Source organism: Macrobrachium nipponense, chromosome 46, assembly GCF_015104395.2.
Source record: "Macrobrachium nipponense isolate FS-2020 chromosome 46, ASM1510439v2, whole genome shotgun sequence".
NCBI classification, from domain to species: domain Eukaryota; kingdom Metazoa; phylum Arthropoda; class Malacostraca; order Decapoda; family Palaemonidae; genus Macrobrachium; species Macrobrachium nipponense.
The window spans coordinates 40,267,844-40,289,096 of NC_061106.1; the positions used below are offsets into that span (position 1 = coordinate 40,267,844).

Sequence of the window (21,253 nt, forward strand, 5' to 3'; positions counted from 1 at the left end):
TACTTAGACTTTTAAAGTTGTTGATGGAGTGATGCCCTTTGATTAATTCAATTACTTATAAGATTACCTCACACCTGTTTTGATGAACTTAGTCTGATTTTTTGCAATACTGGTAAGTATTAAGGGATCACTGTTGCCTTTAGAGTATTCAGTCGTTTAAACGTGTTATGAGGGTTCAAGTGTCTGGCTTTTGGTGAGGTAATATTTGATGCATGGTAACCAGATACTTGGCACATCGTAACAATATATTATATATATATATATATATATATATATATATATATATATATATATATATATATATATATATATATATATGTGTGTGTGTGTGTATGTGTGTGTGTGTGTGTGTGTGTGTGTGTGTGTGTGTGTATAAAAGGGGAAGGAGCTTTACTTGATAAAGAATTAGACGTTTAGCCAACAAATGATCGTCTTCACTTTTTCCAGGTTTCCATTTGGTGCATTTACTTAGATTTTACGCAGTTAACCAAGACCAGGACATTAGTCATCCTATTTGTCTTTTATTTTCCTTCCAATTGGCCGATGTATCTGAGCTGTAATCATTGGTGGCTGGTGACCCCGAACAGCGTGAGCTTAACCCAATCATGATTAGCTATAGCGATATCAGCTAGTGATATTTACCGTCAGCTCCAAAAACAATCCTATAATCGCCGGCTAATAACATAATTATCTACAATGTGTTAAGTTAATCAACAATTACACTAAATAAAATAATTTAATAATCATAAATAACAAAATAATAACGAGCTGTTTATATAATATATGTAATAAATAATATCCATTAATGAAAAAGTCAGGTATTGAAGTCCATACATTTTCATGAACCGTTATTTTGAGCCGAAGGGCAAGTTGCCGCTGGTCACCATCTGATAGAGATAAAACCTCTTCCACTACTAAATGTATCTAAACCCTGCTGCATAGTTACCTGGAAAAGAGAAGTAATGATTACTAATCATTCAATACTACCTTTGGTCTTGTTCCATGTGAATAGGATTTATCCTCTGAATAATAATCATAATATTACTGAGGCTACAGATAAAATTTTTTCTCTTTGTTACGAACAAGCAAAGTAATTATTGGTCTACAGCAATTATCAGACGAGGGCATACTGGAGAAAGGTTACTGGTTGAAAATATAAGTTATCTATGATTTAGATAAAGCCATGCAACTAGATTCTTTCAAGATATTTTGAGGGTCAAGCTTTTATTTATTTATGTATTTATTTATTTATTTATTCATTTTATTTACATTTTTACTTTTTATTTTTATTTATTTATTTATTTTTTTTTTTTTTTTTTTTTTTTTTTTTTTTTTTTTGAGGACGTGAAATTCTTACCTTGTGTGGAAACTTGTCCTCCGGTGGAACTCGCATTGAGGATGATGAGTTTCCCTTTATTTTTCCCCTTCCCTCTTCCGCCCCCTCCTCCTCCCCCTCCCCCTCCTCCTCCTCCTGCCCCAATGATAATCGGCTGCACAACGGGCCGCTGCTCGTGATGGTGATGGTTGCTAGGTGCAGGGGCGTAATACGGGTAGGGGTATGGATACGGGTGGGGGTAATAAGGTGGATGCCCACCATGGTAGGACTGGTATGGATACCCGTAAATATGAATGTTCGAGGGGCTCCCGTGGTGCCCGTATCCGTAGGGCCCATGACTGTAGTGGCCGTGACTATAATGGCCGTGCCCGTGCCCATGATCATGGTGATAATGGTCATGATCGTGATGATAATGCCCATGCCCATGGCCATGTCCATGCCCGTGGTGGTCATCGTGATGACTGCTGTGATGGTCGCTGTGGTGAGTCTGCGCTGCGTGATGGCTGATGATGACGTGGAAATTGTCGTTGTCTTCCTTGACCTCCTCTTTCTCCTTCTCCTTCTCCTTGCCCTTCTCCTTCCCTTTGTACCATTCGGCGAACTGGCTGATGAACCTCGGACTGGCTTCGGGAGACCGTCCGCCGCCCTCAGCGGCTACGGCTTCGTCTTGGTCGTCCTCGCTCGCCACGTCCGCGGATTCGGAAGCAAGTCCCGTTCGTGCTGAGAAACCTGAAAGAGAAATGATCAGACAAATTTTAATCAAAAGATATCTAAATGGTGGAGCATTTCATGAAAACAGAAACAAGAAAATCAACTGGATTATAGTACTATAATTCAACTTGTGATCTGTTCAATAGGTATTGTGTGTAATGATTCCTCTCCCTTGAGATAACTTGAAAATATATTTTGCGTTTTCAGATAAAATATCATTCAGGTAGCCTGCTTTTAATGTTGCCTTTCTCGTGAGAAACATACCAGTTCCACTTAAAAAACGAGAAATATAAACATAAAACGAGAAATATAAATATAAAACGAGAAAGATAAACATACGAGAAATATAAACATAAAAAACGAGAAAGATAAACATAAAAAACGAGAAATATAAATACAAAACGCAAAGGTAACCGCTCACGAAGTATTAACCTAACATGGTATATAGTCATATTATTACTTTGTATTCAGAGGTTTGCGATGTTTATGATCCTATGCCATTCGCATCTGTTTCCATACATTCAAACTCATCTACTCTGGTCATTTTATATTTTAAGTTCAATCGAGCGAGTTTTTTCCTCAATTTTCACGAAACTACGGAATGTTGAATATTTTACTTCCTACTTCTTCATCTGAATACTGTTTACTCGCATGTTTAAAAGTTCAATACACTCAGAGATTCATTCGTCAAATTAGTGGACATATCATACTTCAACACATTTCATTATTAATAAATATATATTCCTTGAGGGGCCGGTGCCATGATTACTAACTCATTCGTATACGTAATCCCCATATATTGAAGTAAGGTAGACCGGCGTATGAATTAAATGTTTTGGTACTAAAGTATATTGCTTAGCACTTATTCTTATAAAGGAAAGTTTGGAGTCCCTTAGAACACGCTCCTTTGACATCTTTTAGAAATGAAGCAAAAGTAAGAACGTATGACAGGTGAAAAAGACCGTGAATAAAATCCTAGCTATGGTGATTTATTTTATAATCAAGCATTTTTACTCAACTATGTGGATTTCGGATACTGCTGTCTATAAAAGAACTACGAGGACATTTAGTCACCACACCAAAAGAAGCGTATAGTTTTCAAGTTCACCAGCCATAAACACTAACCATTCAGGGCCGCATCTTCTTCCGGAGGGCTGATGGAGTTCCCGAAATCTTCCCTGACGAAGGCGTATTTGTAAGCAGGCAGGCCATCCGAAGTGCCCGCGAGAGATTCCAGATACGGCGCCTGGCCGAGGTGCGCTTCAACGATGGGCTGGATTGTGGGCCACACCAGCTCCGCCGAACTTGCTGTGAACCATCCAAAAATGGACCAAAGGCCGGCCCACCACTTCCACCACCTGCTCAGCAACTGCAAGAAGAGGAAAACGCCTAAAAAAGATGGTAAACAAATGTCACAAGATGACTGTTTCTCGTTTGGTGAAATATGTTGTTAATAATCCCTTAATCTTAATGAAATACATTCATTTATCACAGGGGTTTCATGAAATTCGCGTATATATATTCATATAATATATATATATATATATATATAGATATATATATATATATATATATATATATATATATATATATATATATATATATATATATATATCGCGTGTGTGCGTGTGTATGTAATCAGACTGACATGCATGCATACACAATATATATATATATATATATATATATATATATATATATATATATATATATATATATATATATATATATATATATATATATATAGATATATATATATATTATATGTGTATGTGAATATGCAATTGTTTTCTCTTAAACTTAACGAAATACGGTGATGTTTTTACAGAGGTTCCATGAAGTTCGAATACAAATGGCCATCGAAAGCACACACGCCCGTTCAAACTTGATCGCGCGGGCACGCTTACAATATACTATACACACACACACACACACACACACACATATATATATATATATATATATAATATATATATATATACATATATATATATATATATATATATATATATATATATATATATATATATATATACACACAATAGCTAAAAAACTTCTAGGCTTAATGTCCAACGTCAAATACTACGAAGTGCAAAGCGTTTTTTGAATGCGTATAATACCACTTATTCGTAGACCTCACTGACGATTCCAACCTACGGGCTGCTCCATGAGCAAGAGCCCGTGCTGACATAAGGCCAGTTTTACCTTCAACAACAACATGATGACTCCAATTCCAGGTAACCACTCGTTCACCACACAAAATATGCGCAAGGACAGACTGTCACCTGGACTGACAAAAAACAAAACATGCACTGAAATATCGCAGCAGCAAACGTTACAAGTGGTCATAAGATACGCAACCGAAAACGAAAGGAAAACCCACCATGACTCAAGACGCGAAGCTTCCTCTCATGGAAAAAACGTCTGGAAGTAGTCGCAGCCGTATTTCAGAGACCATACCAGGTTAAGGCGAGAGCTGTACTGGGGCAAACAGGTGAAGAGAGACTGCAGTCGACCTACTCGAGACCTCCCTTAAAAGCCCCGCCTACTTCTTCTTCTTCTTCTTCTTTTTCCTCTTCTGGATTGCTCCGTAGAAGTGAAAGCCTGATCCTGGTACAGGGACGTGGTTTTTCTTACCGGTGTCCATTGTCGTCTCCAACTCACGATTAGAGAGTGAGAGCACAACAGTTTTTTTTTTTAAAGGCATTTCACTTATTTTTTAAAAAGACTGGAATCCTCGCTCAGTGACATGGCGTTTCAGTTCGGTTCCTGTGTTACGGTATTTGGAATCCTCCGCTTACCGGGTGCGTGAGTGCGCATCTTAAATGATTTTTGTTTTCTCTCTTTTGTTCCCTCCCTCTCTTTTTTTTAGACAGGGATCATCTGAGACAGGTTACTAGAAAGTTTGAGAAGGCACCTCGAATATTCTGTCTGCCCTTTGCAGGTAACTTGTTGGGAAATAGAGAGGATGGAGATATTCATGATTATAAATCATCTTAAAATAAAATAAAAATTTAAATACCGGCAAAATTTAACCAAGCATTGACTCTCTCTCTCTCTCTCTCTCTCTCTCTCTCTCTCTCTCTCTCTCTCTCTCTCTCTCTCTCTCTCTCTCTCTCTCTCTAGTTTCCCTCGAGGCTTCCTTTGTCGGGCTCTAACCGTTCATTAAAATGCTGTTTCTCAACTGACTAACCTAGACTGCCATACCACTCGTCGCTAAGATGCCAATAAGAGGTCTCGATGATGCCCCCACAGGTAACTTTATGGGCATCTGAAAAAAAAGTCTGCCCAGGAGAAACTGCTGACAAAAGAAAGCAACCGGGGAAAAACATGAACCAACACACGAAGGCAACAATATCACCTGGCTACGCTTAATTGATGGTTCGTTTCCACTTTTTTCCTCACAGGAAAATGTCAGTCCGCCATATTAGTAAAAGCGAGGGGGGAAAAAAGTGGTCTTAAGATACGTAGTAGTCCAAGGGACCTTAGACTTTATGCAAGTAGACTTAAATGTATTCGGGCTATCTCTTAAGAACCGGAATTCGTCACTGGTTTTTGACTGTCAGTGATAAATGACTGAGTAACAGTAGAATTGATCACGTGAGCGTCATCGCTTTTCTTCCTCCTAATTGGTTATAATTGTGAAAAGGGCAGTGGCAAAGTAGCAACGATCATTTAAAGTTATTTAGAACTTGACTGTGAGTTGCAACGATACGTTCCTATAAGTAGCGGCAGATCTTCGATAGCTAGTGTGAGTCGCAGTGGGTCATGTCACCTGAAAAACCTCCAAGGTGACGAACATATATATATATATATATATATAGAGAGAGAGAGAGAGAGAGAGAGAGAGAGCGAGATAAGTTTGAGAGGAGAGAGAGAGATGAGAGAGAAGAGGAGAGAAATTTTACATTTATCATTGAAATTCAAAGAATTAATCAAACAGCAGTGAACATCACCTCTGCTGTTATTAATGTAATTTTTCTCATATAAGTTTATGTGAAGCTAAAGTGGGAAGTTAGCAAACCAGAAGCTGCTAATTTTGCCGAGTTTTCAGGTAATTAACTATCCGAGATTCCTTTGCTACTCTTATGTTCACAGATCCTAATGAAAAAAAAGTCTGATAAATTCTTTTATTATTATCTTTTATCAATCAAAAGTAAATTTGCCAAAGATAAGGAATTCGCGATGCAAACAATTAACAAATGACTTAAGTTTCCAATAAAAGATTAGCAAACGTATTGACGACATTGGCTTTCAAACGAACAGATATTTTAATTGCCTAAATACTCAAGAATATTCCCTTATGGCGACGTAACTACAAGAAGATCCAGGTAGTGATTTGTCGTATTCAGACCTAAAGGACCCAGGCGTTGATTTACGAGGCTATAAATTCTGCAATTTCAACAACGATGAGGAAATAAACCCCTTTTTTTCTATAGGTAAAACTAGATGTTGACACTAAGCATCATTGTCTATAAATTTAAGATGAGGGAACTGGCATAATGATATGATCATCCAGATTACATTGTGGTGCGGTAGATGATATATTTTTTAAAAGAATGATTATGTAGGAAATGCTTTGACTCTTATAGCCATATGCAGTTAAATTCGTTTATATTTGAGTCATATACTTTGAACTTTGTTTAAAGCCATATACTATGAAATTTGTTTATATTTATAGCCAAGTTGTTTAACTATAGTGTACTATATTCTTGTTCATAGGAACGTGAAAATTTTTAACTGCCGATGCAAACTGGGTAACTTTCAACGTGGAGATACTTGCTAACATAAAAACACAAACGCTTTCTATGCAACAAAACCAGAGAGACGAGTTTTCGAAACTGTTAAAGTTGAACGACGATTTATCTATATAATAGATTCTTCCTGGGTAGTTTTTGGAAATGGTAACTTTAACCTAATATTTCAGGATTTCTCTCCCTTATCAGAATAAAAGTTGATGTACATTAATTAAAGACAGTTGTGGTAAGATAATATGCAGCATGTCGTGTAACGCTAAGATTTCTATGGACTTCTAAAATTACAATTTGAAAAAGGAAGGTGTGTACTTTACTGTACCAATTTGGCACCTTACCCTATATTTCATGATTTATTGTTCATCTCAATACGTTGTTGATAGATTATTTATTTATATAGGTCCATTTTAGTTGTTTGTTACTGTTCCAGAGTCTCTCTCTCTCTCTCTCTCTCTCTCTCTCTCTCTCTCTCTCTGAGAAATCGTAGACAGATCATCGCTCTAAGTTATTGTTTGGTCCAAAAACGTTTTTAAGGCTTAAACTGGTCCAAATTTAGGCTCTATTCGGCATTGGTACTTATTCTAAATACATCAAAATCTATCTAAATCTTTCCTTTGTAAAGAATGTTTTGTGTCATTTCTTTCAGTACCGGTTAGAGATTGGTGTAATTTTAAAAGTTTTGATATTGATACTCGTGTGGTATTCTTTTCACTGTTAGCAATAATGGTTTTCCGGGATGCGCATATAGTACATAATGGGATATTATTCGCCTGTTGCATTTGGATTGAAATGCGTAAGTATTTACTGAAATACAATACACCTCCGCGTGTTTAGGACGCTTTTCTTCAATTTGCTCCACTGTACTTCTTGACCTGCAGATCTGGTACTACTCGCAGATCTCTCTCTCTCTCTCTCTCTCTCTCTCTCTCTCTCTCCTTGAGCCCTCTCTCTTTTGTGGTTGGAGTCACGCGAAGCCTTTTTTATTTTATTTACTTTTTTTACTCACCGACACACGATAACCCAACTTTAACGAAGCAGGTTACAAATCGTTAGATGTTCATCTGCCTGGAAAATGCAGTCTCCCTTTTCAATGGCAGCACTAATAATCCAAAACTGGTTTAGCAAATAGAGCAGAAAAAAAATTAAGAAAACGCACATTCTGGCTGTCTGGAAAATGCCCAGCTAGGCGTACGCGCTTCTCTAAAAGTCACCAGATAAAGTCCAATAGATATCTATGGGTGCGGATGGAAGGGGGAGGGGGATTGACTCCTTACTGTCATGGTCACAAATTGTGGAGCTGTAATGAGAGACGATTAAATTTGAACTGAATGACACTTCTTGAGAGTTATTTTTAAAAAATGGGGTTCGACACTACAGGACCTGTTTGCTTTTACCCAAGTCAACGTACTGATTGCAGGGGTAGTTAGTCTTCCAAGAAAATATATATAAAGTTGCATTTCAACAAGAATAATGAGTCTGTGGATTCTCAGTGTGTTTAAGTATTTCCGCGTCATAAGACAATCTAACCTCCCGGAATTTAATTTTAAAGTTTCATCTAGATTCTAGACTCAATAGATCTGTCCTGTCTTGAAGGAAATTCTTCTAAGCAATTTGAAGTCCTCCTGCATGCGGCCTTCGCTTTTATTAGTACGCTGCCTCTCTGACACGTTAGAGCTGACGTTATGATCCTGGCCAAGAGGCTGGTCCCAAAAGTTTGGAACGCCTTGGTACATTAGTTCTCAAGTACTCGTTCTACAAAGAGGGCAAATCACTTGGACTGCGCCTGTCTTTTATTAGTTATATAAGTCTAGTTAGAAAATTAAATTCAATAAAATTCTTTCAGTTTCTGTTGTATCGGTTACCCCCAGTAATTTTGGTGATGCAAAGCCCTAAGCAAACATTACGTTCACGAAGGACATGGGTCCATCAAAATGGAAGAGTATTTCATGCAAGACCTGATAAATGGTCAGTTATCTATATCGTGCTAACTAAAGTCGTATTTGTTTTTAATTATGACCATAGTGTGAGGTAACAGACGATATGACAAAATGAGAAAAAAATTCCGAAAACTAGGCAAGGGATTCGGAGACGACAGGAATGTCGCAGGAACACGGCTAATCTGAGGGTACCGAGGCATGTCTTATTATAAGTAATAAGGAGCGGCCATAGCGATAATCGGCTTGCTTGTCTCCCGCAAATCCCCATCGAAAAACCGGATTTATTGACGTTTGCGTTTCTCTCTCTCTCTCTCTCTCTCTCTCTCTCTCTTTTACAAAACCAAGCCGATAATCGCCTGCAGAGGGCGAGAGCTCATTTCTATGGAGGCAAAAACGCGTCTCACAATAAGGAAGAAGTTTAGGTAATGGTTTTTGGGCCACTGGATCTGCCACGAAAAAGCTGGCCTTGTCTTGGACCCAGTTATTACCGGGAGTTCGATGTTTGAGAAACTTATTCGGAACCATAGCTTTCGTTTGCAGTTCATTTGGTAACCCGCCCCCCCCTCACCCACCCCACCCGTTCCCATATCTCTCTCTCTTTTCTCTCTCTCTCTATCTCTCTCTCTCTCTCTCTCTCTCTCTCTCTCTCAACGCAACAGGTACTTACCTCGTTACACATCATAGGTACCCGCAAGCCTCTTCCTCTCTCTCTCTCTCTTTCTATATATATATATAATATATATATATATATATATATATATATATATATAATATATATATATATAATATATATATATAGAATTAACCTTATCGATCATAATTTGACAGATCTGCCATTCATGAAACTGATGGGTGTAACATCCTTTAACAGCTTTGAGTTCTCTCTCTCTCTCTCTCTCTCTCTCTCTCTCTCTCTCTCTCTCTCTCTCTCTCTCTCTCTCGTATACCATTTACAAAAGCACTGGTAATAAAAAAAGGGGGGGAGAGGGGGATTATAGCACATGGGCCACTTTTATAACCGAAATCGCTCTCAAGCCAAATCCTCTGTGGAAAATAAGACATTCCATGTCTTAGTTTTAAAGACAATCGCTATGGCCTATAGTCACTCTGCAATGCTGAATTCCCCGCCAAGCAATGCCAAGGCAAGTTTTAGAGGGCACGTACCCAAATGCCAAACATTCTGCCCAGTATATAGGTGGTAAAAAAAAAAACATTGATTCTGGTGAAACTTTGTCCACAAAAAAATAGTATCCATTGCCCAAAGCAGTTTTTCCCTCTTACTTAACAGTGGTATTGATTCTCAAACAATTCTCAGTTTAGAATTAGTGCGTGCTGCTTTGTTTGTCCAAGTTCTGTTGAGGTATCACGATGTTACACTAAAAAGAACTTGCGTCTTTTATCCCTGATGAATTAAGGAGTTGTAGTTCTATTTCAGATCAATGTTCACTGTTGCCTGAACTTCCCTCTCTCATGATGTGTTGTTTTGGATTTATAGTTATCATTTATTGGCTGGTTATTATTCATGGATTTATTTTCGTCTTTATATTACTCTTAGTTTCTTGGGTATTTGGATATTTATTTCGTCCGCTTTCATGTATAAGTGAGAGTTCTTTTTAAACAAGTAAGAGCATTTTTGAGTTGTCACATGAATAAATAATAATAATAATAATAATAATAATAATAATAATAATAATAATAAAAACACCAAAAGATGAAGGACACGATCAGGAAAGAATATATGCAGAGACTCAAGGCGATACTCAAGTCAAAACTCAATGCCGTAAATATGAGTAAAAGCCATAAAACACATGGGCAGTGCCAGTAATCAGATACAGCGCAGGAATAGTGGAATGGACGAAGGCAGATCCGCACCATAGATCAGAAAACCAGGAAAACATATGACAATACACAAAGCACTACCCAAGAGCAAATACGGACAGACTATCATAACAACACGAAAGGAAGGAGGGAGAGGACTACTAAGTATAGAGGACTGCGTCAACATCGAAAACAGAGCACTGGGGCAATATCTGAAAACCAGTGAAGACGAGGGGCTAAAGAGTGCATGGGAAGAAGGACTAATAAAAGTAGACGAAGACCCAGAAATATACAGAGACAGGAGAATGACAGAGAACAGAGGACTGGCACAACAAACCAATGCACGGACAATACATGAGACAGACTAAAGAACTAGCCAGCGATGACACATGGCAATGGCTACAGAGGGGAGAGCTAAAGAAGGAAACTGAAGGAATGATAACAGCGGCACAAGATCAGCCCTAAGAACCAGATATATTCAAAGAACGATAGACGGAAATAACATCTCTCCCATATGTAGGAAGTGCAATACGAAAAATGAAACCATAAACCACATAGCAAGCGAATGCCCGGCACTTGCACAGAACCAGTACAAAAAGAGGCATGATTCAGTGGCAAAAGCCCTCCACTGGAGCCTGTGCAAGAAACATCAGCTACCTTGCAGTAATAAGTGGTACGAGCACCAACCAGAGGGAGTGATAGAAAACGAGCAGGCAAAGATCCTCTGGGACTATGGTATCAGAACGGATAGGGTGATACGTGCAAATAGACCAGACGTGACGTTGATTGACAAAGTCAAGAAGAAAGTATCACTCATTGATGTCGCAATACCATGGGACACCAGATTGAAGAAGAGAAAGAGAGGGAAAAAAAAATGGATAAGTATCAGATCGGAAAATAGAAATAAGAAGGATATGGGATATGCCAGTGGAAATCGTACCCATAATCATAGAGCACTAGGCACGATCCCAAGATCCCTGAAAAGGAATCTAGAAAAACTAGAGGCTGAAGTTAGCTCCAGGACTCATGCAGAAGAGTGTGATCCTAGAAACGGCGCACATAGTAAGAAAAAGTGATGGACTCCTAAGGAGGCAGGATGCAACAACCCGGAACCCCACACTATAAATACCACCCAGTCGAATTGGAGGACTGTGGATAGAGCCAAAAAAAAAAAAAAAAAAAAATAATAATAATAATAATAATAATCACTTGAGTCACTCAAATGGTGAAAAAATCCTCCACTGTGATGCATATATATATATATATATATATATATATATATATATATATAGATATATATGTATATATATATATATCTACTATATATTATGTATATATAGATATATATATACATATATATATATATATATATAAATATATATATATATATATATATATATATATATATATATATATGTGTGTGTGTGTGTGTGTGTGTGTGTGTGTGTGTGTGTGTGTGTGTGTGTGTTTTCAAGTACATATTTACACTTACAATACAGTGGATATTTTTTGGAAAAATAATAATGATAATCTTTCTGAAATCCGTTCGTTCTTATTATTCATATATATGAAATAAAATGACATAAAACGGAACAGGTACTTCGAGCGTTCCATTTCAACCAGTAAAAGTTCAACTCGGGAAGATCCAAATCTTCGTTTATACCCGGATAACATGACGCGCTGGAAGTTGCACAACTAAAAATAGATCACGACTTTCTTTCAGCGAGAGTTCATTGTCATTGCCATTTTACTTTCTCGAATTGTGAGAAAAAGAGAGAGAGAGAGAAAAAAAAACTAGTTTTACTCGGAGTCACGAAATAAGAGCAGTCCTTTGGATGGTTGTGCTGGTCATGTTGGTATTCTAAATGCGAAACATGATCTGTGTTCATATTGTTTCCTTACCTGAGGTCTGTTTCCTGTTGATTCTGAAAGTCAGCGTAATCTTACGCTGAAGTTTCCCCACCTTTTTTTGCGTACGTTGTTATTGTTACATTTACTCCGCCGATAGCCATTTGTTATTATAGGTTGCCTGGCTTTGCGTTAATGTGTGGCAAAAGCTTACGAATTCCAAACATGGCGAGTCTTTAGCGAAGTCAAACTATGGTCACAATAGAGAAGCCTTTGGATTGACCAAACTCTCAGTGATGTCTCTTTTGCTGGACATCAGACTGGTGCGATTTGCTAACCTCCTCTCTCTCTCTCTCTCTCTCTCTCTCTCTCTCTCTCGCCGGTTCTGTGTTCCAGATTGCTAAGGAACGGTAACAGCGGCTAGCTGAAGGAGGAGGCGGAGGAGGAAAAATAATGAGGAGCATCGCTAGAACCAGTTCGTATCCTCATCGTTTAGTCCTCCCTCTGCCATCGAAGTAACTGGTCACTTGGCCAAACTCATCCTACCTACCTCTACGCTGGTACCTTTACCTTGGGCAAAATAGGGGTGATCACCCACACGTAACGGATATGGTATGTTGTGATTGTGTTACTTGACTCATTTATCATTTATTTTAAGGGTTGAGTTCTGATGAGGATTAGACTCACTTCACAAATTTCACGAAGCTAATCGGAATCCATTCGGGAAGGATCGAATACCATGAGGTACCTGACGATGTGGTTTCAATTGAATTTTTCCCGTTTAAAGCAGTGAATAAATCTGACCGAATGAATCTTTCTAGTACTTGCTTCCGCTGTTATAAGAAATTGAATTCGACTCTTGCGTAAATGTTACATGGCCAGGTCAAGCTGTTATACAGTGCACAGAAGGTTAAGATTAGACTTGAAGTTGATAGAACAATACTTTTGGGGACGCGCTCTTCTTGATAACTTAATGGAGTCAAGATTTGGCTACTCAGGACATTGGCCCACTTTGATTTGCATAGACTCAGGGTTAAAAGCAAATGGCTGGTAGCAGTTCAGTGATCCCAGTGATAGTTTTTAGACTTTTTTTCTATTTTCTATAAAACAAATCTCGGCAATTTTCTTAACAATATGCCCATTCCTTTTGTAACTATGACTTTGCAATAATATGAGAATAAATTCTTATGATCAAGAAAGATTGTTTTTTTTTTATCGGCAAACCATTTTTATTCTTAAACGATGAAATGAGAATGGATGAACTGATTGATAAGTACGAAGGAATATGCATATCCGTGCTTATGATTTTCTTGTTATAACTTTTATCTTCAACATTCCTAAAAGAAATATTGCTCTTCTTCGTTTCTTATTTATGGAAAAAAAAATATATATTATTTCTATCAGGATATGATTGTTTTCACGCATGCGTTGGCCCAGAGAAATTTACGGTTTCATTTTTGCTTGTTTGTTTAGAATAATTGGAGTAATTTCTTCAAAATTAACCTTTTCGTATTGGCAAGTCAGGTATAAATAGATAATGTTTCTTCTTTTAATACTAAATTTTTTTGGTTTATGTCAACACGCCAAAGAAGTGCTTTCCATTTTAGGAATATTCAGAAAAAAGTTGAGGTCAAGAGCAAGAACCCAGGTCAAATAACGCATTAATAAATCATTGCAACTTGTACTGTCAGACGCCCATTATTATATATATATTATATATTATATATATATATATATATATATATATATATATATATATATATATATATATATATATATATATAAATCTGTGAGATATGATGGAAATGAAATGTTAGCAATTCGATTGCTGATGGGTCGGGGGGTGGGGGGGGGGGGCAGTTGGGTAAAATTCGCTGGTATGGGTGTTTGTGTGTATACATGTTCATACATGTGTGGGTATTCAATCACACTATAGCAAAATCGATTCCTTTTTCAATTCACTTTACGAATTAAATTGTGCATGATAAAATAAACGGTGAAAACTGGAGCTAATCAATAGCGCAATTCATTTCAAAAGTTAGAGCAAGACTTACCAAGAGAGGTGGGAAATAAGTTGTTTTTTACAACTTAAGGTTGCAGACGCAACTAGTTGCCCAGAAGATGGACGCAGCTAGTTTCACAAACCTGGTTGGACCAGTGTGAAAGCAGGCAATGATAGAGACGAATTTCACTCGAGGACCCATTGGTCCAAGGGTAAACAGGGTCCAGTACAACTATGGACTCGGAGCCTTCCATAGTAGGTCTTATAATGATATACTATCTTTGGGCTTCGACGCGGTTATCACCGTCACCCTATCAGATATTCTCAAACGAGGTTTGTTTTTAGAATCTGATTTATTTGTAAAGCCGTTTAGTCGGAATCATGGTGACAGATCAGTATCGGACTTTAAAAATATTAGAAGTATCCATTTTGTGAATTGTTTATATCCTCTCATACTGCTGCTATTATTGCTACTAACAATCACTTGCGTTCTTTGGGTGACTGCATACTCGTTTTCCTCGGCACATTTCTACCCGTTTTCTATCTCTACCCGTTTTCTATCTTTATCCGTTTTCTATCAGCGAATCGAGTCAGCTGCGGAATCTGTATTATGCCTTGCAGCTAATGATACCTAACTTCCATTTAAAGACGAAATAGTAGTAGACTGACTTCATTAAAGTAACCCCGACTTGTTATTATGTATTCCTAAATCTGGTACGTTGTTTTCGACGTATCGTTAATATTTTCAATTCTCTGTTGATAATCGGCGCCCGCCCCTCCCCCCCAACAAAAACTAAAATTATACGAGCTCTTGGTTTACTATACATCTCAGTGCACAACACTTCAGTTGCTTAAGAATAAAAATGATACCGACAACTCTTCTTCGTTTTTCTTTGCAGTTATCATTTATTCTATGCAATTGACGACTCGATAAACTAGTTGTGCCCTGACCTTAATTAAAGAGGTATGGATTATTTTTTTCAGGGCAGGGTTAAAGCCGTTGTAAACTAGTCACTAGCGCTTGAGAAGAGAAAGAGAATGAGGAAAAAAGTGGAAAAGGAACGTGGCCCAAAACTTTGACCCAGGGTAGGGTCAGTTTTTACCCGAGTTGCTCTTCTTCTTCTTTCTTCCATTTGTCAAGATATTCTAACCAGACGAAACGGACGATTTAAACGGGTCATATATATATATATATATATATATATATATATATATATATATATATATATATATATTAGTATATATTCGATGAGGTTCGTTTGTTCGAAAGTCAATAGAATGGTTATATTACAAAAAGAAAAAATCCTTCTTTGTTTATTCTTGGAATACATACATGTTTACATTCCGGATTATCGTATTTCCCACCCTGTAAACATCTTTTATCTATTAAACCTATGGCTACCTCAGGACGAACACGGTCCAGTCCCAACCATAAATCTATGAGCCCCCATCCCCACCCCAACCCCCCCCCCCCCACCTCTCTCCAACACACACCAATACCCAAAGCCTTCCATTTTCTTGCTTTCTACGGTACTGGGTTACATAATTGCAACGTTTCCTTCCATCTATTGTTTTTTTCTTTTTTTAACGCTATCTCAGCATATTTATACTGAATGAATTCGTTGCAACGTAGACCTATTGTCGAAGAAAAGACTTAGCATGATTAAATATTGACATTTTTGCATGCAGATTTACAAAATATCAATTCTCGGTTTCAGCCCTGTGAGTAATTCTGTATTATTCTTTAAAATAAGTTGGGACGGTGGCGTCGGTATCCATCACAAAATACGCGAGAATTTGCGTCAATGCTTTCATGCGTGGTACCTGGCACATTCACTTGCAAATTGCCGACGACGAGCTCATTAAAAACTAGAGTACTTCGACAGAAACTGGTTGATGCTCCCTGTCTTGAGGCTTCTACAGGGCTTTGCCATTACTGGTCTGGATGGAGAAACTTGATATTCCGTGGTACAGAAAAAAGAAAATAGATAAATAATTGCATGGCTGTAAATTGTAGGGCACTGTCGGAGTCCATGCTGTAACTTTTCTCTTTGTAAAGCCTTCGGTCACAGGGATACGAAACAAGGAAGAAAATTCGACAGACGTTTTCTTTAAGAGCTTCAAAGGCAAATGAAAGACCACAAGGTCAGTTAAGATAGAAACCGCGAGGAAGAAGGATATACCTGGCGTCTCAGTAATAAGAGTAATCTACTTCAGTTTCCCATCCTCCCAGTGGTAGAATGGTTAATTATTGTTACTTGGACTAACTTTTATCATTTATATATTTTTCTATCATGTAAATGCTAGAGAGAGAGATAAAAAAGTTGTTGTGATTTCTCACTTTGCTTCTACTCCACAAAGATGACTGTGGTCCACAAATTTCCGGACCGGTTCTTCGGCAGGTGGTGGCCATATACTATCTTTCAGCCCTCAGGACCGCTTACTTTTTATCATTTTTTTTTTTTTTCACTTTAAAACTGAAACTCTGTAGGAGCCACTAGGAAGGGAAAACTAGAATCCTTAAAGATCCAATAGACTCCTTTCTATGGCCACGATTTCATTTCGGAATTAAATACGCTGAAATAAAAAAAAAAAATATTTCTGAAATTTATAATCTATTACAGTTTCCCTGAAAGTCCATCCTCCTCCATTAAGTCAGTTGGAAACCAACCCCCTTCCATTAAGTCAGTCATAAACCAACCCCCTTCCATTAGGTCAGTTGGAAACCAACCCCCTTCCATTAAGTCAGTCATAAACCAACCCCCTTCCATTAAGTCAGTTGAAAACCAATCCCCTTCCATTAAGTCAATCGGAAACCCATCCCCCGCCCCCATTAAGTCAGTCAGAAATCCCATCCCTCTCCATTAAGTCAGAGGACACTCATCCCCCTCCATTAGGTAAATCAGAACCATCCCCTCCATTATGTCTGTTGAAAACTAATCCCCTTCCATTAAGTCAATCGGAAACCCACACCGGCCCCATTAAGCAGTCAGAAATCCCATCCCTCTCCGTTAAGTCAGAGGAGACTCATCCCCCTCCATTAAGTAAATCAGAACCATCCCCTCCATTATGTCTGTTGAAAACTAATCCCCTTCCATTAAGTCAATCGGAAACCCATCCCCCGCCCCCATTAAGTCAGTCAGAAATCCCATCCCTCTCCATTAAGTCAGAGGACACCCATCCCCCTCCATTAAGTCAATCAGATCCATCCCCTCCATTAAGTCAGTCGGAAACCCATCCCTCTCCATTAAGTCAGAGTAAACCCGTCCCTCTCCTTTAAGTCAATCGGAAATCCACCCCCCTCCATTAAGTCAGTCGGAAAACCATCCCCTTCATTAAGTCAGTCGGAAACCCATCCCCCACCATTAAGACAGTCATAAACCAACCACCTTCCATTAAGTCAGTTGGAAAACCATCCCCCTCCATTAAGTCAGTGGAAACCCATCCCCCTCCATTAAGCCAGTGGAAACCCCATCCCCTTCCTTGAAGTCCAAGGCCTAAGTGGGAAACCCCTCCCCCTCCATTAAGCCAGTTGGAAACCATCCCTTCCATTAAGGTCAAATCTCCCAAATCCGTTCCCCCGTCCATTAAGTTAAGTCGGAACCCATCCCTTCATTAGTACTGGAAAAACCATTTCCCCTTCCATTAACCTTCAAGTCGGAATAGCAATCCCCTTAAACCCAATTATTCCCCCAGTCCAGGAGAACCCATCCCCTCCATCGTTAGGTTCAAATCTCCAATCCGTCCCCGTCCCCAATTAAGTTAATGGAAACCCATCCCCTCCATTAAGTAATCGGAAAAAAACCCAATCCCCCGGCTTCCATTAATGTCAGTCGGATTAGCAATCCCCCCATTAAAAGTCAATCGGAAACCCATCCCCCTTCCATTAAGTCAGCTGGAAAAACGCCACCTCCTCCATTAAGTCAGTGGAAACCCATCCCCCTCCATTAAGTCAGTTGGAAACCCATCCCCCTCCATTAAGTCAGTCAGAAACCCATCCCCTCCATTCCAAGTTCAGTTCGGAAAAACCGGAAATCCAATCCCCCTCCATTTAAGTCAGTTTGGAAACCCAAAATCCCCTCCATTAAGTCAGTTGGACCCTCCCCCTCCATTAAGTCTGTTGGAAAACCCATCCTTTCCCTCCACCATTCAGTCAGTGGCAAACCCAACCCCCTCCATTTAGTTCAGTTGAAAAACCATCCTCCTCCATTAAGTCAGTTGGCAAACCCAATCCTCACTCCGTTAAGTAAGCTTGGAAACCCATCCCCCTCCATTAAGTCAGTTGGAAACCCATCCCCCTCCATTAAGTCAGTGGGTACCTATCCTCCTCCATTAAGTCAGTGGAAACCCATCCCCCTCCATTAAGTCAGTTGGAAACCATCCTCCTCCATTCAGTCAGTGGAAACCCAACCCCCTCCATTTAGTCAGTTGGAAAACCATCCCCCTTCCATTAAGTCAGTCGAAACCATCCTTTTCCATGAAAAGTCACTCATATACCAATCCCCCTCAATTAACAAAGACATTTCGTTATCATCAATGAACTGATAGAAGAATCTTTACATATATAGCTGCTAACCGGCTGGAGGACCTGGCTGGCAGCCTTGATAGTGCTGGTCTTACCAAGGAACCTAGAGACATCTGCTCAGCTCGAGTGGCCTAGGATTCAAGATATGGTAGCATCCAGACTAGCCCGGGATCCTATGGTATGGACTCTCCAGGAAGGTAATGCCCAAAGCTACGCCTACAACTACTCTCCATCAGGTAGTGATAGCGTTGTTGTGATATTACTTCAATGAGTATTTGGTGGGCGAATATCTTTTGTCTTTCATGTCCGTAAGGCATGATAGTTTAAATTTCTCTGCTTTCATTTAATTATCCAGTTTTTATTACTTATTTATTTACTTTGAAAAATCTTAAAGCAGTTCACGAAGCTAGTGATCTCTCAACTTGGATTCTGTAACTACTAGTGATGATTGATATTTATTTAAAGCAACTTTGGGGAAACTGCAATTTTTTGTGAACTGCTGTATTGTGAGCTGAATAGCACATTTTAATTATAATTTCATCCAAAATACTTACAGGCTTTTCATCTAGAATCGGAGTCGATATACCAGAGGATTCAGTCTTTGGACACGACACCAGTGAGGATGTACAGAGGGAAGATGAAGGCTTTGGGCGATCCCTCAGTGCCCAGCCAACGGAGGGCACTGGACGTTCTCCCGATGCCCAGGCGAGGTTCATAGGGAAGTTCGACGAGTGGTACAAAGGGAAAGGAAAAGGCGAGGAGGAGGAGGAGGAGGAGAAACAACCTCAGATTATCATCAGCACTCACCATGGAATCTCTTCTCATGACCTCGATCACCACCATGTTGACCATCACAATCATCACGAACATCATAACCATCATGACCATAGTTATCACGGGCCACCTCACGCCCACCCGCCACCGTTCCCCCACCATGTCCCTCCCCCTCCTGTGTATCATTACCCTCATCACCACCAGCAACCGGTTGTGCAGCCCATTATCATAGAGAGTGGTCGTGGTCAAGGTGGTGGGAACAAGAAGAAGAAGAAGGGGTCGAAGGGAAGTGCCGTGGTATCTGTCTACACAGAGACGGTAGTCGTCACGAAGCCCAAGCCGGTGGTGTTGACGCAAACCGTGACACACCACTACCAGCAAACCCAGCCGCATCCAGTTTACGTGCCAACTTCGAAGCCAGTTTACGTTACCCCATCAGAAGTTTACATTCAGTCGAGCAAACCGATTTATGCCACGCCCTCTCACGTCTACATTTCATCCAGCAAACCAACTTATGTCACGCCCTCTCACGTCTACGTCCAGACTCCCGTTCACTCACAGTACTTGACGCCCTCTCACGTTTTCATCCAGGAGCCTCAGACGGAGTATGTTGCCGTCAGCATCGAGACAGAGGACCATGGCTGGGGATGGGGTTGGGATCTATTCGGAGGTAATGGAAAGGGCAGCGGTCACGGAGGCGGACACGTTCAAGTCATCGGGGACGGACACCACCACCACCACCACCACCACGGTGCTGACAAAGGCAAGGGGGACAGCAGGTTGTGTACGTAGTGGGAAAACCTGAGGTGGCGCCTCAACTGGTGACGACCCACGTCGTTGTCCAGCAACAGATCCCCTTGATGACTCACTTGGCTCACCCCTCGACCTCCGAAGTCGTGATCATGGAGAGGCCCGCGCACGCCATCAAGAAGGGCTTCGAAAGAGTCAGGGAAACGTTCAAAGCCTTTGGTGACGGCATCAAGGGAATGGGGGACAAGATAGCCGAGGGCGTACATCACATCAAGTCGAAGCTCTCCTTCCAGTCAGGGGACAGCGACGACCCTCATTACGTCCTGATGCAGCCCCAGAACACGCATAGCGTGCTGGTTGTCACGACCGCTGTTCCCCAGACTGTAGTCGTCCAAAAGCCGGTCACCCAGACTCTGATGCCAAAGCCAGTCGTTCAGACTGTTGCAGCTTACCAGCCAATGGTCTCAAATAAAGGAGGCACTTATTTCAAAGGAAACTTTAAAGGATATTCCTATGACAAAAGTAAAAGCAAAGGAGGTGATGCTGTCATAATTGTAAGTGGAGATGGGCATGGGCATGGGCATGGCCATCATCATAGCCACGGTTCAGGTGAGTAAACTGGATACTAATTTAAATGGCCAGTGAATTATCTCTCATTAGATTTATGGTCTCCTCTTGTTAATTAGAAATCGGATTCTGTAAGTGCGATTGAATTCTCATTAAAAATTTACCCTTTTTTTCCAGATTGTCTGCACTGTGGCTGATGAGCTAAAGAATGCAAACGCAGAGCTCATGAGT

The 21,253-nt window shown here is 39.7% G+C and overlaps 1 protein-coding gene and 1 long non-coding RNA gene across 3 annotated transcripts; one reads left to right on the forward strand and one right to left on the reverse strand.

Annotated features, from left to right (window-relative positions):
* Nucleotides 1-717: 717 nt before the first annotated feature.
* Nucleotides 718-1,437, reverse strand: LOC135214618 (uncharacterized). The gene is made up of 2 exons (XR_010314441.1): nt 1,358-1,437; nt 718-946 (listed from the first exon to the last, which is right to left on the reverse strand). It is a non-coding gene; the product is annotated as an uncharacterized LOC135214618 (long non-coding RNA).
* Nucleotides 1,438-12,906: 11,469 nt separating this feature from the next.
* Nucleotides 12,907-20,682, forward strand: LOC135214619 (AT-rich interactive domain-containing protein 1B-like). Of its 2 annotated transcripts, none has more exons than XM_064248952.1 (3): nt 12,907-13,016; nt 18,975-19,167; nt 19,488-20,682. In XM_064248952.1, exons 1-3 carry the CDS (start codon nt 13,014-13,016, stop codon nt 20,495-20,497), a joined length of 1,206 nt encoding a protein of 401 aa, XP_064105022.1. In that variant the 5' UTR covers nt 12,907-13,013; the 3' UTR covers nt 20,498-20,682. The 2 variants fall into 2 exon arrangements, with proteins under 2 accessions (XP_064105022.1, XP_064105023.1); XM_064248953.1 differs by having other exon boundaries at nt 18,975-19,128.
* The last annotated feature ends 571 nt before the right edge of the window (nt 20,683-21,253 follow it).

Excerpts from the sequence above, each read along its gene's own strand:
- LOC135214619 (XM_064248952.1), top strand. Across the intron at positions 19,168-19,487 it reads CTACAACTACTCTCCATCAG|GCTTTTCATCTAGAATCGGA; the intron begins GTAGTGATAGCG and ends AAATACTTACAG.